At 37.4% G+C, this 18,283-nt stretch overlaps 2 protein-coding genes across 6 annotated transcripts in view; one reads left to right on the plus strand and one right to left on the minus strand.

The window, feature by feature from the left end:
* The window catches only part of LOC111515719 (ATP-binding cassette sub-family C member 4), a 137,412-nt gene that overhangs the window by 10,711 nt on the left and 108,418 nt on the right, over window positions 1–18,283 (minus strand). For all 4 annotated transcript variants that reach the window (XM_074178641.1, XM_074178638.1, XM_074178639.1 and 1 more), the window contains one exon: window positions 14,205–14,381. In XM_074178641.1, the coding sequence (XP_074034742.1) occupies window positions 14,205–14,381 (177 nt within the window). The remainder of the gene's footprint in view (window positions 1–14,204; window positions 14,382–18,283) is intronic.
* On the plus strand, window positions 1,594–16,348 carry LOC141483791 (uncharacterized). 2 transcript variants are annotated; one of them, XM_074178647.1, is made up of 3 exons: window positions 1,594–3,232; window positions 3,292–3,513; window positions 15,578–16,348. In XM_074178647.1, the coding sequence occupies exons 1-3, from the start codon at window positions 3,062–3,064 to the stop codon at window positions 16,085–16,087; spliced, it is 903 nt and encodes a 300-aa protein (XP_074034748.1). In that variant the 5' UTR covers window positions 1,594–3,061; the 3' UTR covers window positions 16,088–16,348. The 2 variants fall into 2 exon arrangements, with proteins under 2 accessions (XP_074034748.1, XP_074034747.1); XM_074178646.1 differs by lacking the exon at window positions 15,578–16,348 and adding an exon at window positions 3,572–4,318.

Raw genomic sequence — 18,283 nt, forward strand, 5'->3', positions numbered from 1 at the left:
TGGCCTGTTGTAGCTCTTCAGCGGACACTCCTCCCTGGAGGTGGCCGCTCGAAACGTATCATTCACAGAAAGCTCGAAACGCTCAACTGCCGCGTCGAGTTCGTCGGGAGAGTCGAGTACCTCAGGAGGGGCGCGCATCTCTTCGAGCTGGGCTGTGAAGACATCCCAGTCCGTCTTAGATCTCACGCGATACTCAGGGGGAGGAAGATCATCGCCCAGTACCAGGATTACTGGATTATGATCAGAATCCAGTTCCGACAGAACGTAGATTTCGCTAGTCAGAGAGACGTTCCTGAGAAGCGCAATGTCTAGTACGTCAGGCCTAGTTTGCCCGCGATAGTACGTAGGCTCATCTGGTCCCAGCACAAGATATTCATGTCTGTCAACATGCGCATGGAGCGCTTGGCCGTTTCGATTTGTGGATCTGCTCCAAGGTCTGTGCTTGGCATTGAAGTCGCCGGCAGTAATTGTCGGAATGTTGCTTCCCATCAGCAGTTCATCCAGAGATTCTGGGAGTAGACGAATGTTCGGAGGGTTGTAAACCGAGATTATTCTGTGACAACTCCTTCTCAGTTGAATTTCGACCCCCACGGCCTCAGTACCGTGCAACCGAGCACTGTCAATGCCGTATTGGACACACTGCAGGGATCGTTTGACAAAAATGCCAACTCCCCCTCCAGCACGTCCAACACGTTCTCTGTGAAAGAATCTGTAGTTTGGAATGACAATAGATTCGTTCCTTAGATGTGTCTCTTGGACTAGAGCCACATCTATGTTGTTCTCGATTAAAAAGTTTTCGAAGTCCAGCTTCTTTGAACGAATGCCATCAGCATTCCAAAAAACTATCTTCAGAGATCTAGGCAACGTTGGTTGTCTAGACATTGGCGGTTCCGGTCATCACGCTTGTATTCACCGTGAACATTGTCTTTAACACGGGGAATTTAACAAATAACTTTTTCATCTGGTCCAGTGCGGCACAGATGTCTGGAACCCCCTGAGGCTGAGGTGAGGGTTCAGGTCGAGGGGAGGTGGGCTTTGCAGAGGTACTTGCAGAAGTACTTGCGCCCTTAGATGCAGCTTTTGCAAAGCTGACCCCTCCTGGACGCGTCCAGACCCCGCAGGTCTCCCTGAGGAGGCTGGTTTCCGGGTTGAAGTCTGCCCCTTTTTTTGTACCTTTGGGTACGCGGGGCAGCCGCGGTAGTTGGCTGTGTGAGCCCCCTTGCAGTTATTGCACTTTGGGGGGTCAGTTTTAGCCTTAGTTTGGCAGGCACTAGTTAAGTGCCTGCCAGCGCATTTTACGCAGATAGGCACTGCCAAACAATTGCGTTGGCAGTGTCCAAAGCGCTGACATCGGTGGCATTGACCCACCGAAGTTTTTGCGTGCTGGGGTTCGACCTGAACCTTCACGCTTAAGAGGCCTTTGACCTCGAAAATATGCTTCTGGTTCCTGTCTACCAAGACGAGGACCAGAGGCATAGGTTTGCCAGCGCGCTTCATGCACGTGACGCTGGTGAGGTCAAAGCCCTTTGCTTCGAGTTCCTCACGCACATCGGTGACTGCCAAGTGCTCTGGTACTCCCCTGTTAACGGCACGTAGTTGCCGCTCTTCGGGGAGCGAGTAAGTATGGTGAGGGATTTTTTCCCTCACCAAAAGCCTTGCCAGACGCCGATAGTCGTCAGGAGACTCCAGCTGGACTTTGATCCCGTCATGCAGATTGACGGCTTTCGAGAACTTGATGCTCTCTTTAGTCGTCAGTTTCAATAGCGGTACCCATTTGTCCTTCTGTCGGACAACAATGGGTGGGATCACGACCAAACAAATATCATTCCAGCTGATCATGAAATCTCTCTGCAGTTGATTCAGTGAGATGTCCACTGCGCCACCTGTAGACAGACCTAGAAAACAACTGCACAAGCATATTCCGGGGTTGTAGTCGGAATAATGATTAATATTCCGGAGAGGTGCATTATGACATGCTCAAGGTTGCCCATTCCTTTCATGCAGTCCTACGAATTTGTAGGTACATGTGGCAGATACCCAATGGAAGAAACACCTAACCCAGCTAATGCCGCGCAGAGAGTTTGAGTAAAACCATCAGGCACCTGTGCCTGATGGAATTGAGAGATAAGATAGCATTCTACTGTGAAACCAGCATTCAATACCCCCGAAATCGAAACAGGGGAATAGCATGATAACTGCAGTTGCTTAGAGGTCCACTAGCAACTTCAAACTCTATTTCTGCGACATCAGAGGACTCAGCTTAGAATCAGAAACTAAGTGCACTAACATCTGCAAACGGATAGTTCTCATATTCTTGCACTCACAAAAACCAAAGTCAGTGCCTCAACATACCTCGTCAATTTTCTATAGATCGGCTATGATTTCCACTCTTGATTCGGATGTAATTTTGAAATATCTCTTTTAATCAGAAGCGATCTCTCCTTTCAACGAGAGGAAATGCTGTAACCTCAAAACTTTGATGTTATGAGGTTCAAAATAATATCACAGGAGAAAACTAAATCCATATGATGCGTTTACTACCAAGCTATACACAATATAGGACACTATTCTCTAATGAAAACTTCACAAAATCCACAATTCCACCACTGACACAAGCCGATGGTTCAACCGCAACAACATCCATAGAAAAAGCAAATCTACTAGCTGAAGTTACCAACCACTATTTCCACACTAGAATCGACAAAGCCGAAATAGTTATTTATGTATCAAGGGAATTAGGAGGGCCTTAATTACCGATGGCAAAGTTTGCGTCCCGAGGGCCTCTGGCCCGAGGGACAGCAATTGCCTGAGGTTATTAAGGCTCATTGATTCCCGTGGTACATAGATAATTTTATTTCTGACCGATTTCAATAAAATTTTGTTCATTTTTGAAACGGAAAAATGTACCAATTCATTACCTTCCCGGTATATTTGAATCAGGTACCGTTGATTATAGTAGAGTTTTCTTGTTGCTAGGTTGTTGCTATGTTACTTGTTTATAAACAGAACTTTGTTATCAAGCTGTGTTTGCGGTGAAAACGTGTTTTCTACCCCAAATATAATGGAGGATATTTTGAAAAAAGCTGAACAAGCAAGAGAATCATTAATTCCATCGAAAAGTGAAGCCGTATACCAAAAAGAATACAAGATATATCTGGACTGGCTGACACGGAAAAATGTTATGCCAAAAGATGTCACTGAAACTGTATTTCTGGCATATTTTCAAGAACTGGTGAGGAATTTTCTATGTTTTTCGGTAGATTTGGTAGTAATTGTGTTTATTCGTTTCAGTCAGAAACGTATAGTCCGAATTCTTTATGGACTAAATGGTCAATGCTAAAATCGATGGTGACTATACATGAGAAACGAGATATCACCAAGTCCAATGAACTACAGGCTTTTTTGAAACGGAAGAGTAAGAGTTATAAGCCAAAAAAGTCTGCTGTTTTATCTCCTAAAGATGTTATCAGATTCCTAAAGGACGCTCCTAATGATATTCATTTATTGCATAAGGTAATTTTTTTCTTACTTTCCTTTTTGTGTGTATTTATTTCCTTTTTTTTTGTTATAGGTTGTTTTGATTATGGGTTATTTTGGAGGATGCAGAAGTCAGGAACTTTTGAATATGAAGATATCGGATATAGAGGACCGGGATTCCGTTATGGTAGTGAACGTACCGGAAAGTAAAACTGGTGTATCGAAGAAATTTACAGTTGTGGATGAAAAAGAGTTCTCCGCTTGGCCTTTATTAAGACTTTATATGTCTTTGCGTCCTAAAGGTATTGAACGATTTTTTTTGAGCTTCCGACAAAATAAATGTACATCTCAGCCAATTGGAAAAAACATGTTTGGGAAAATCCCCAGCAAAATCGCAATGTATTTAGGATTGCCAAACTCATCTTCCTATACGGGACATTGCCTTCGTCGCACTTCTGCTACTGCTCTAGCCAATGCAGGAGCAACTATGACTAACTTAAAAAGACACGGAGGTTGGAAAAGTTCCACGGTGGCGGAGGGGTATTTGGAGGATAGCATCGAATTGAGAAATAAAACGGCGCGTATGTTGTCTACTTTGTCATCAGAAGAGGCAGGTACCTCAACTGTAGTGAACAGAAGCTCCAGCCATACAAAAGAAGAAATTGTTTCCAGTGGCGGAAGTAATTTTCAGGGAACATTTCAAAATTGTACATTTATTATTTGTAATGACGTGAATAAATAAAATATGGTTCAGTTTTCATTTCTATTTATTTTTACTTGTGAAAGGTAGAGGGAATTATGAAATCTATAATGTCCCAAGGGAGTTATGACCCTCTCTATTGATAGCGTAACTATGACGATATAAGCTTATAATATCCCGGTCAGAAATAAATTACTTTTCGATAACGTCTAGTCAGGCGAATTCTGAAACAGCTCAATTTCAACACGGCGTCTGGTTCTGATGAAGGGTCCGTCATCGTACCTAAAAAGTACGCAAATGAACTCGCACCAGTATTTTGCTGACTTTTCTAACCTGTGTTACAAAAAATGGGTTTTTCCTTTTGGTTTAAAAATTCCTTGCGTTCAGCCTATTCCTAGAAAGGGCAAGACAAATTTCCCAAATAACTATAGACCAGCCGCTTTGATATCAGTGATTTCAAAAATGATGTAATACCATACCAACACCATAATAATGTCAGGTAAGACAATTCCACTCTCGGCTTCGATAAGTTTGTTAGGGGTTGAAATGGACACCAGAATGTCTTGGCACAATCATGTGACTGGAATAGCGAAAGCCGCTTCTTAAAAGCTTGAAACACTGTTCCGAACCTGAAAACTGTACACACTTCAGCAACTTTTGATGCTTTATAAAGCTCAGATCAGATGTTCTTTGAAGTATTGTTTTCATGTATGGAGCTCCGCCCTTACGCATACCCTGTGTTACGTTTCAATTTAGCACTAGATCAAACTGCTCTTATGTGACCTTTCAAAACACTACCTTACCTTTTAAGATTTTTATTCAAAGGATATTAACAATGTAATTCAGTTACAAGTTGATTTTATTCATTTAACATCATAGTAATGGGAATCTTCCGTTCCATGGAAAACTATACCTGAAATGTACAAGAATATATGTATGCTCCCTGACTAACTGCTTTGACCAGTACTTACACATTCTCCTATTGCCAATCGACGTTGGAGATCCGAAATTCCTCGCTAGGTTGAAATAGTTGTTATTGTTTGTTTCTCAGTTTTCTTCAACTATCATTTTTTTTAGCCGTTGTCTGCCTTATTCCCTATACCTTTCCAAGAATATTTCTTGCATAGATTGTTATTCATCACTTCCAGAAGGTTTACTTACATATTAGAGCCATATCGCCTGAAAAACAATATTAGTTAGCTCTGGGTTTCTGAATACTGTTTGATATTTTCGGTAAATATTCTGCATAAGATGAATGTTCAAATATTCGTACTGAAAGGGAAGGATGTGGCGACTTACCTTATATGTTTCTATTCCATCGCATGAATAAGGATTGGTAAATAGTTGAAAATAGGTTGGAACAATATTTTGTAAACATTCAATTTCAAGGTTAAGAGACAGCTGTTGGTTGACATCTGCCGAACTTTCGTAGTGTCGTTCCGACGACTTACACCGAACTAGTTCTACAGTTGTTCACGGGTGAGGGATTGATCGGTTACTCAAGTTGTCAAGGGTTGTTTAAGGGTTGCATTGCTTTGAGAAGGAGTTTTGATGGGTCATGGACTTGTTGATATTGTCTCAAGTGGCTGTGGAGGAATTGATAGATGTATGATGTTGTGCACAGCGCCCCCTTGGTGCTTGTAGTGTAGATTGGACTCACTGTGGCAACAACTGGTTAGCTGTCAGATGTGGCAGTCTCTGAGTATTCGGAAGTTGGCCTTCGATTGAGCTTGGTTCGGAGTTCAAGCGTACCATCAGACTGATTGTAGGATATATATGGTTGTATTTGTGCCATGCTTCATGGGGATTATTTCTACAAGTCAGGATTGTATAGTGGAAGACTGATTGGTCATTTTGGTGTGGATATTTGCAGTCTGAAACTTAATCTCTTTTGAGGATTTGTGGTGGTTACCGAACTCGTGCCAGGTGGAAGGATTTCCGAAATTAGGTATGTTTGAATCACTGTCGCATCTCTCATGTGGTCTTAGCTATGATATCACCTTTTCAATTCTACAACCTTCGTTTCTCGTCTCTAGATTCATAAGAAACAGAAGGCCCTCAGTCACTCATCAAGTCCCAGTAGGACTTCCGTGCAGAGCACCGCACACGAAGAAACGTATAGAAAACCCCTTGGCCAGGATAAGAATTTTACCATTAAATGTGTTTTAAATGATTTTAGTAATATTTGCTCCCAGCGTTGTCATTCAAGTGAATATTAGTTTTGAAGAGAGGTTTCAACACTCATTCAATTGTCTTGATTTTTTTTACGGGTTATATGGTTATACAGGGCACCCAATATACCAGGGGTATTGATTAGTCAAATAGTCCCTATTGAATGAGGGTTGAATCTCACCTTGTTTTTATCTGATTCTGATTGAGAATTTTCTTCCGTAGGGTTTTTTTTCCTGTTTTTCTTGTTTTCATGTTTTCCTGTTTTCTTTTTTTTTCCTGTTTTCCGGTTTTCCTGTTCTCCTGTTTTTCTTTTTTTTCTTCTTTCCTTTTTTTATTTATCTTTCTGGATCTTATTTGATGATCCATTTCTGGTTCAGCTTGTCGTGCCCTACAGGGTGATCTATCTTGGTGGTGCTACAGGGTGATCCATCTCCGTCGTACTACAGGGTGATCCATCTCAGCAGTACTACAGGGTGATCCACTTCCGTCGAACCACGGGGTAGCTTAACACCACATACCGGGTGGCCCAAAAGGAGCACGCAAGTTATAATTGATTTAATTGAGTATTTGTGATATACTGAGATATTTGAATAATTGTTGCCCTTCTGTTTATTGATACCTGTTTGATACAGTGTGACCCATTTAAAATGGAACCACCCCTGTAGAATGTGCATTTTTCAATCAATCTCAATTTTTTTTTATTGAAATATTAAGCATGAAAAACTGTATCTTGACACTAACTTTCACAATTTTAGTTTCATTTCCAAGGCACTCTATGGTTTTTTTTTGTTTGTCAAAAACGGCAAAAGTTTATTAGGCAATTTTTGTTTTCAAATTTGACTACACCAATGGATTCGTAGTCGTTATAAATCAAAACTTTCAAATTTTCATTAAAAAATATTTGTTAACAACGAAGTTACAACAACTTCAATTTTGGAAACAAAGTATTTGTTTGTAATTTTTATTCAGATTATAGACATATTTGAGATCTGACAACACTGTCATCACCAAGTAGAACACCAGTGAATTTGTACAGTGAAAATCCGAAGTCAACAGCTCAATGCGTTCTACAGTTATAACTCCTGAAAATATGGTAATGTGAGAGATTTGTGGTGCAAGCGTTTTGTAATAAAAATCTGACTACGCCACTGGATTTGTGGATAATATTCCCTTAAAATCATTCATTTGAGTGTAGGTTACGAGAAGTGAGAATTAAAATAAAAATTGAATAATTGAATAACAGAAAATTAAAAGTTCATTTTCAAGTTACGCAGTAGTAGACCAAGTTCAGAATCTCATGTCATGGGATCTCCCAATTGCGCTTTTACCAAATCTTGATAGAATCTTGAAGTATTAATGGTCATACTTGTAAGCTTTTTGGAAGTTTCCCAATAATAAATAATAGTACTTTTGTAACAGCGCACCTGGAAAATCACATTTTATGAGATTCTGAACTTACTCTACCTTCTTCTATAGCTGATGAAAACAACATGTATACAAACAAGTTTCAAAGTATTTATTCAATAATTAATTGCCATTAAGAAAAAACTGATACTAAAATAAACATTGATTTAAAAATGAACATTCAAATTTTTGTGGCTTCTACCAAACCTCCATTAAGTTCAATACATTTATCGTATCTCTTCCGAATATTGTTTACACTATTTCTTATTTGTTGAACTGTAATTTCGGCACAAGCTTATCGTATCCTTTGCATGAGTTCAGCTCGATTCGTTGGTCTTGTTCTGTATACTTTTTGTGTCAGAATACCCCATAGAAAAAAGTCTAATATTGTTAGATCAGGCGATCTAGGTGGCCATTCAATTAAGTCACTACCTCGTCCTATCCAATGATTTGGAAACTGGTTATTTAGCCACTCTTTAACAATCCTCGAATTGTGCACGGAACAGCCGTCGAGATGAAAATATAAATTTACTTGTTCCGCAAGAGGCATTTCATCTATTTCGTCCGATAATTGGTTATTTAGAAATTCCAAAAAATTTTGCCCGTTTATGTTTCCATCAAAAAAATATGGACCTATTATTCTATTTTGTACTATACCACACCAAACGTTAACTTTTTCGGAATATTGACTTTTACAATTTATGATCCAGTGCGGATTTTCCGTAGCCCAATACCGAGCATTTTGCGATGAAACTACCCCATTGGTGCTGAAAGAAGCTTCATCACTAAACATTATGCAGTTTAAAAAATTTCTTGTATTCAGGTACTCGCCTTGTGCCCACAAACAAAATTCCATAAGTTTCACTTCATCACCTGCCTTTAAAGAGTGAAGAAATTTAGGTTTAAATGCTCTCATTTTGTTTTGTTTAAGACATCGTCGAATAGTCTCTCTCGGTAAGTTTAAATCCAAACTGGCGACTCGTAAACTTCTGTTTGGGTGGTTTCTAAAATAATCTAAAACAGCACCTTCGTTTAAATTTCTTCTTCGGTGATTATTTTTTAAAATATGTTTGCTGACTGCACCGGTTTCTTTAAATGTTTTGTTAATTTTACTGACGGTGCTTCTGTCAATGGGAAGTCGATTTGGATGTCTGTGATTAAATATCCTAGCTGCTTCTCTTTCACTATGATAATTGTCCCCAGAAATTCTCACAATTTCAATTCTTTCTTCTAATGATAATTGCAAAGCCATTATTAAACGCACGTAACTAACAACTATTATTTTATTTATGATTAACTGTCAAAATCACAGCCTACTGTTGATTTATTATAAAACCTTTGCATAATGAGTTCAGCTTCCTCAAATTATTGATATCTCCTCTAAAAGATTGTTTCAGTTGAGTTATGAAGAATTTACAGGGAACAATATTTGTCCTGCTTTCTGTTTTATTATTGAATAAATGATTTCCATGCTTTAAATCAATTTGATTTTAGCGGCTATGCGGAAGAATGTACTAAGTACTGCATAACTTGAAAATGAATTTTTAATTTTCTGATATTCTAGAATACACTTCTTGTAACCTACACTCAAATGAATGATTTTAAGGGAATATTATCCACAAATCCAGTGGCGTAGTCAGATTTTTATTACAAAACGCTTGCACCACAAATCTCTCACATTACCATATTTTCAGGAGTTATAACTGTAGAACGCATTGAGCTGTTGACTTCGGATTTTCACTGTACAAATTCACTGGTGTTCTACTTGGTGATAACAGTGTTGTCAGATCTCAAATATGTCTATAATCTGAATAAAAATTACAAACAAATACTTTGTTTCCAAAATTGAAGTTGTTGTAACTTCGTTGTTAACAAATATTTTTTAATGAAAATTTGACAGTTTTGATTTATAACGACTATGAATCCAGTGGTGTAGTCAAATTTGAAAACAAAAATTGCCTAATAAACTTTTGCCGTTTTTGACAAACAAAAAAAACCATAGAGTGCCTTGGAAATGAAACTAAAATTGTGAAAGTTAGTGTCAAGATACAGTTTTTCATGCTTAATATTTCAATAAAAATATATTGAGATTGATTGAAAAATGCACATTCTACAGGGGTGGTTCCATTTTAAATGGGTCACACTGTATAGTGTTTGTTTATCGTTTATTGATTAAGAGTTTGTTTATTGATACCTGATTGATATAGATATTTGTGAAACGGAAATTGAGGTATATTCTTCCTTTCACGATTACTGATTGACACCGATGCGCCTACGCCTGAGCTCACGCGACGCAAACGAGTTTGTCTTACCATCCGATACTAGTATTTACGATTTCACCTACTCAATTTTCGTGGTAGTTTTACTCGACGTATTGTAGTTTTCTTTTGAGAGTCGTTACTACCGTAATGTATAGCTGATTGAATTCGTGGTTATATACACCGCGTTCTTGTATTGACATTTGAACATCGCGTAGTAGTGTGAATATCGCATTGTTGTCTTAGAAGCGTTGTTGGTTGATCCATGTAAGTTAGGATTACTGAATAAATCATATTGGGAATCTTTATCTTTTATTTCCAATATTAATTAGTGAGTTATTGATATTGTGAGTCACTTGGGGTATCTGGAGGATTAAATTTACCTGGCGCGCATTAAGATCTATTTGAAATTTGCCAAGTTGTTTAACCCACTCCCGTCTCCACTGTTTAGCTTAGCCGCGGATACCCATCTGTCTTATTTGTTACCGACAGATGATTTACTCTCCTCTTGTGGTTTGTGAAGGTGACACCTGGCACATTTGATTCCACTAAGTGTGGCGCATATTAGAAATACGCGACGGACTGTGGCTGCTCGTCGTTTCGAGTTTCAACTCAGTACACCTCAAACTTCACTGTTCGAAAACTATTTCATGTAGAAAACTGCGTTTATGTGAAATAAATTTCCTGAGAACGTTTTTCCAAATGAATTCAATCTCCAGCGATTCAAATCCAATAAGAATCACTACTTTCTCACAGCCACCGCTTTTAGGGCGCCAAAATAATTTTATGTAGTGCTTGTATTTTGTCCTTGAGAAAAAAAGATACGATATTAACGAAAACGGCGAAAAGATTTTTCCAGCCTTCCGGAAAACGAAGGATTCCAGTTTACGAAGAAACTTAGAACACCAGGAAAACCTCAATCAGCTCACATGCAGAGACTGAGATAAGCAACAGATATGACATTGTTACGATCTTTATTCAGACTCGAAGGCCTTCGTGGTTTAGAACTGTATCCTAACGTTTCGCCAACACGAGTGGCTGGCTTCTTCAGAGGTTTATGCCTTCTAACCCGAATGAGGATCGTCACAATGAAAATCTCGGCCGCGAAATCCTAAATCAATTTATCAACAGATATGACTTGCTCCAAGACGAGAACAGCTAGAAGATACGTGATAAAATCTAAAACACACAAACCAAGACATAACAAGAACAAACGTTATCTCCAATATTTATTGAATGAACGTTACCTTGAGCAAAGAATACTTGAAAAATATGGAAGCAAGCAGACCTTGAGCTTGAATATACAGAGCGTTCAACACTCCTGTATACGAAAAGCAAAGAAGACCATCACACCATAAGTAACACCCTCAACAAAAATAGTAATGCTAAATACCACACAAATACGCTGCATGAAGACAAGACACATGCTTTTGTTCTGAGGAGACTAGATTCACAACTTCCAGTAGATGACATCGCTGATGACCTGGAAGAAAGACACAATATAAAGGTGGAGAACATCTACAAGATGAGATCAAGAGGAAGTCCGTTATACCTTGTTGATTCGAATCAAGACTTCACCTTCAGTCATATGAATTATTTAATTTATGCGGGTAGAATGGGAATCGGGAGAACAATACGAAGCAAATTTCATAATGCCACAGCTGCCAGCTTTGGGGACATGCGACGGCAAATTGTGATAGAAAGTTTCAGTGCGGAAGAGTATTCTACATATGAGTGCACAAACCCAAAAGAACCAGCAAAGTGCGTCAACTGCACAGGTCCCTACCCAGCAAACAGTGTAGACTGCATAGTCTACCAAGAAAAGCTGAATGAATTTCAGCTCAGAAGATACGCCATACGTCTCAAATTAACTCCAGCTTCAGCACCACGGAACAATGCTTGGGTGGGGGTTACCCACTCAAGGATAAATCTGTTGCAAAGACGCTACTCATACCCGAACAAATTCAGTCTGCTGCGGAGATGTCATTGGCATCCAAGCAGACAGAAATAAGTCACATAGAAAAAGTCGCAACTATCTTTGAGCAATACGAGCCACCGATGCCTCTTCGCGATGGTGGAGCAGGGGAGAAATATTTTTCAGGCTTTCGTGAAGTTGAACTCATAATTGAATATGAAAGAGATGTTGAGATCGATCAACGATCTCATTCGCTTACTGGTAGGGACGATAGGAACTCTGGAGAAATGAAGAGTGTTTGTGGAATTTCTCCAAAATACAAATACAATTCATGAAAATTATATACATGCATGTTTATATACATATACATGCTACACAATTTGAACAATTATAGTTGTAACCTGGTTTTTTGGCATGAGCCGTCTAGGACGGTTACGATATGGGTTCAGTTCACATCCAAATCTTTTTCATCCAATATCTAACTCAAAATAAATTCCATAGTCGCAATGTAATTTAACAGTTTCAAATTTGGATTCGTAGGTCATCATTTGGTCCAGCTCAGAATGCCCTCCAGGTTTTTATTTATGCGAGAGAGAATTTCTCGCCAAAAACTGTGGCCATCTTGAGTTTGTGCTCTTTCCATTCACCTACTATCAACAATAAGGGCTTTGACGTATTTCCTTACGAATTCCCCAGGGCGGTCAATTTCAAAGCCAAGCTTTGATATCGACCGCCAATGAAATCAGTCCTCTATCTCTCTCCCTCTTTGGGCTCTGGTTGTCGTTTACTATCATGACAATTTTTGTAAAGCTTTTTGCAGACTTCAAACGGGTACCTGCCGCTTGGCAATGAATATCATTTTTGAGGATTAGCTCAAAAAAAATTTAAGGATAATAGAAGTAATACCTTTCCTTTGGTTTATTCTTCAGAATATTTGAAGTGATATTTTTTACAATATTGGCAATGGAAATTTTGTGATAAGAAAAAAGACGAAGAATGAAACAGAGCACTCGTATAGTGACAGCGAAATGATTATTTCCTTTATCTGCTCATATTTTCATAGGTGAGATTTGTTAAAACTGCATACACGTGACTGATAAATCAGGAAACGAATCGTATTTCGTATAAACATTTTTTTTATTTGTAAATTGCAAAGCGCTTTCGGCTGTTACGCCATCAGTGCGATACCTGCAAGTAAGTAATATTCAATAATATTTATTTTGATTATTTCAAAGTTCTATCTGAAATCAAAATAAATATCATTGAATATCACTTACTTGTAAGTAATATTCAATGATATTTATTTAAATTATTTTAAACTTCAATCTGAAATCAAAATAAATATCATTGAATATTACTTACTGTCAGGTATCGCACTGATGATGGCGTAACAGCCGAAAGCGCTTTGCAATTTACAAATAAAAATTTTCTACACAAAATACGATTCTTTTCCTGATTCATATTTTCATATGCCACATGAATTTCTTTTTCTTCAAAGCAGCTATTTTTGGCAATGAATTGACGATGAATTTTTTGAATCTTCTATTGATACATTTTCATAGTTGGAGTTGATTAAATTGAGGTGTACGTTGCTTTTATATTGACACATTATACAGTTCGTTGTATCTTCTATCCCATGAATAGTAGAGTTTGATCAAAGTGAAAACGGGCCCGCGAAATATCACTTTCATTGTTTCACAAATTGAATGGGCATACTTGGAGAATGGCTGAGAGAACAATTCGTTCTCAAATCACCTATTTTGAAGATTAATGGACTGATAGCTATCAGAAAACAAATACTCCCCTGACTAATACCACTGAGGGCGTTTCGCAAACAGCATATGCCGGAATAACTTCTGCGAAAAATTCTGCACTGATACCTGTCGAATATAATTCAACGCCCTTCGTGGTATTAGCCAGGAGAGTAGTTGTCTCTATTAGGTGTCAGTCCATTCCCCTACATTGTAGGTAATTTAGGACTGGCCCGAACGAATTGTTTATTAAGATAATTTCACTTTTATCGTTGCAGAACATATTGTGGATTTCATGGCAAAACAAAATCATGAGTTTTTTTCTCAGGTCAGAGAAAAACTCATAATCTATCATGAATGAACTGACCCGTTACTTGATGTAAAGTATAACACTATCCATGATAATAATTACTCAATTTTCACAAAGACACGTTTCACTAACATAGTAGCGTTTGTGGAAATTGTGTAATTATCATCATATCTCATTTTTTTTAATATAATCGGTTTCAAAATGTAATCTGACTCACCTTGAGGCGTTTCAAATGGACCTTCGCAATCCAGTCTTGAATACTGTAGAACTCTTTCGACACTTGTTAATTGTTGGACGACATCAGCTGTAGCTTTCATTCCAAATTGCAACAAACCTGTTAGCACCAAGCTCTGAGAAAGTGCTAAACCCACTGAGCTACCACTTACCGAAGAATCTACGATAATAAGCATAAATATGGTTATAAAATTATGATTACTATTTTTCAGCTAATATGGAATTTATAATTTTTTGAAGGATATATTATGTTCTTGTTTCAATTTCTCACTTATCAAAATGCATTCACTTCCCACGAAAAAGACTTAGACCACTTACTGACAATCTGTGTCTGACACTGGATTCTTCCTTACAGTTCTGGTGAATGATACATAGGTCATCATGAAATGTGGTCGATTGGTGACCTATTCATTTTGAAGAAATTCATAGTGAATATAGGATCAAGAAAAAATAACTTCTGTCAGTTTTCTACTAAGTTTTCTATTTGTTATGACTGGTTTCTGTTTGTAGATATCAGATAATAGTTATTTATGTATCATGGGAATTAGGAGGGCCTTAATTACCGATGGCAAAGTTTGCGTCCCGAGGGCCTCTGGCCCGAGGGACAGCAATTGCCTGAGGTTATTAAGGCTCATTAATTCCCGTGGTACATAGATAATTTTATTTCTGACCGATTTCAATAAAATTTTGTTCATTTTTGAAACGGAAAAATGTACCAATTCATTACCTTCCCGGTATATTTGAATCAGGTACCGTTGATTATAGTAGAGTTTTCTTGTTGCTAGGTTGTTGCTATGTTACTTGTTTATAAACAGAACTTTGTTATCAAGCTGTGTTTGCGGTGAAAACGTGTTTTCTACCCCAAATATAATGGAGGATATTTTGAAAAAAGCTGAACAAGCAAGAGAATCATTAATTCCATCGAAAAGTGAAGCCGTATACCAAAAAGAATACAAGATATATCTGGACTGGCTGACACGGAAAAACGTTATGCCAAAAGATGTCACTGAAACTGTATTTCTGGCATATTTTCAAGAACTGGTAAGGAATTTTCTATGTTTTTCGGTAGATTTGGTAGTAATTGTGTTTATTCGTTTCAGTCAGAAACGTATAGTCCAAATTCTTTATAGACTAAATGGTCAATGCTAAAATCGATGGTGACTATACATGAGAAACGAGATATCACCAAGTTTAATGAACTACAGGCTTTTTTGAAACGGAAGAGTAAGAGTTATAAGCCGAAAAAGTCTGCTGTTTTATCTCCTAAAGATGTTATCAGATTCCTAAAGGACGCTCCTAATGATTTTTTTCTTATTTTCCTTTTTGTATGTATTTATTTTCTTTTTTTTGTTATAGGTTGTTTTGATTATGGGTTATTCTGGAGGATGCAGAAGTCAGGAACTTTTGAATATGAAGATATCGGATATAGAGGACCGGGATTCCGTTATGGTAGTGAACGTACCGGAAAGTAAAACTGGTGTATCGAAGAAATTTACAGTTGCGGATGAAAAAGAGTTCTCCGCTTTGCCTTTATTAAGACTTTATATGTCTTTGCGTCCTAAAGGTATTGAACGATTTTTTTTGAGCTTCCGACAAAATAAATGTACATCTCAGCCAATTGGAAAAAACATGTTTGGGAAAATCCCCAGCAAAATCGCAATGTATTTAGGATTGCCAAACTCATCTTCCTATACGGGACATTGCCTTCGTCGCACTTCTGCTACTGCTCTAGCCAATGCAGGAGCAACTATGACTAACTTAAAAAGACACGGAGGTTGGAAAAGTTCCACGGTGGCGGAGGGGTATTTGGAGGATAGCATCGAATTGAGAAATAAAACGGCGCGTATGTTGTCTACTTTGTCATAAGAAGAAGCAGGTACCTCGACTGTAGTGAACAGAAGCTCCAGCCATACAAAAGAAGAAATTGTTTCCAGTGGCGGAAGTAATTTTCAGGGAACATTTCAAAATTGTACATTTATTATTTGTAATGACGTGAATAAATAAAATATGGTTCAGTTTTCATTTCTATTTATTTTTACTTGTGAAAGGTAGAGGGAAATATAAAATCTATAATGTCCCAAGGGAGTTATGACACTCTTTATTGATAGCGTAACTATGACGATATAAGCTTATCATATCCCGGTCAGAAATAAAAGTTATTTTCTTCATCCTATATTCATGAAATGTACTGTCATTATATGTGGCGGAAGTAATTTTCAGGGAACATTTCAAAATTGTACATTTATTATTTGTAATGACGTGAATAAATAAAACATGGTTCAGTTTTCATTTCTATTTATTTTTACTTGTGAAAGGTAGAGGGAATTATAAAATCTATAATGTCCCAAGGGAGTTATGACCCTCTTTATTGATAGCGTAACTATGACGATATAAGCTTATAATATCCCGGTCAGAAATAAAAGTTATTTTCTTCATCCTATATTCACGAAATGTACTGTCATTATATGTTTAAAGGTGATTGACAATGTTTCATAATGAATTTCACTAGTTCGGACTTCCATTGTCTACTATATAAAATGATTTGAAATTCCTGAAACAACTAAAAAAGAAGAATTGAAAATGAATAGCTGAAAATAACAATGATATTAACCAAAATAAACCTGAAATGAAATAAAATACAAGTTAAAATACAACAATTGAATAAATAAAAATTAAGAAATAAAAAAATAAAAAAAAAATAAAAAGTGAAGAGATTGCAAGTCACGTTAGTTCACGACGTTTCGATTGTTAGTATCTACAATCGTCTTCTGGTGATGACTACGATTGAAGATACTAACAATAACAAATTGTTATTTTTAGCTATTCATTTTCAATTCTTCTTTTTTAGTTGTTTCAGGGATTTCAAATCATTTTATATAGTAGACAATGGAAGTCCGAACTAGTGAAATTCTGTCTTTATATGTTGCATATTGTATGCAACATATTACCTAGGCCATATTACCTACGTAATCAGGTAATATGGCCTGTGTAGATGAAAATTAATGAATAAATGACAGAATAAATTAATAAATTATTTTGTGATATACATTTTTCTCCCAAACACCTTTACGCGAGTTTCACTAACTGAGTTGACGTCTTCAGGAGACGAAACAGATTGAAGACGGCAAGAAGGTTAATGTTACAAGTTTGAACTTCTATTGTTTGGAGTGGTGTTAACAAATCCAAAATGTATGGAAGGACAAAAATAATGAAAAAATATATTGATGAGATTGATCCTTTTGCCGGTTAGAGTCAACATACAATACATGAAGTGATTTGAAACATATACATTGAAGAGGCCCACAAGAAGAAGAATCACGAATCTAACTATCACCAATTCATCAAGAGAAGAATCATTACGAACCTAATTGATCATACAATCCAAACGAAGGAACATCTATACAAGAAACTAGGCCACATTAGGAAGGATCTTTAGCAGAATAGTTTGTTTAAAAACTGATGAAACAAAAATAAGATTGGTCCAAGTATATGAACAGTCAAATCATGAGGTCTTTGAAAGTCCGCTTTGACGAGCACAAGAGAAACAGCAAGAAAGGAAAACCAGCAAATCTGAAATAGAGGAGCGTGTTTGGACTCATCAATATAACATCAAGTGGTTTAAATGAGCTGCATACATGTTGATCAACGAACCATTTATTCAAGATAGTCTGAAAATACACAACGTATGTAAACCTCAAATTAAACGGAAAGACAGCAAATCTGAAATAGAGGAGCATGTTTGGACTCATCAACATATATCAAGTGTTCAAATGAGCTGCATATATGTAGATCAACGAAGCATTCATTCAAGATGGTCTGAAAATACACAACGTATGTAAACCTCTAATCAAGAGGAAAAACAGTCAATGTCGCACTGAACCGGAAACCTAGAGGAGAGAGTGTGAAGAGGTGAAGGCGCTCAAAAGACCTATAAATAGTCTCACCTGTCAGTAACAGTCCAGGCGATTGCGGTTACCCACAATCGAAAAACTTTTTCCTATATTTAATTGTTTTTTGTCCTAATTACTAATGTTGGCTATCTATTCCATTTCATATTGAAAT

The sequence above is a fragment of the Leptinotarsa decemlineata genome, unplaced genomic scaffold (genome assembly GCF_025532065.1).
Source record: "Leptinotarsa decemlineata unplaced genomic scaffold, Ldec_3_MD MMD2_tig00004204_RagTag_RagTag, whole genome shotgun sequence".
NCBI lineage: Eukaryota > Metazoa > Arthropoda > Insecta > Coleoptera > Chrysomelidae > Leptinotarsa > Leptinotarsa decemlineata.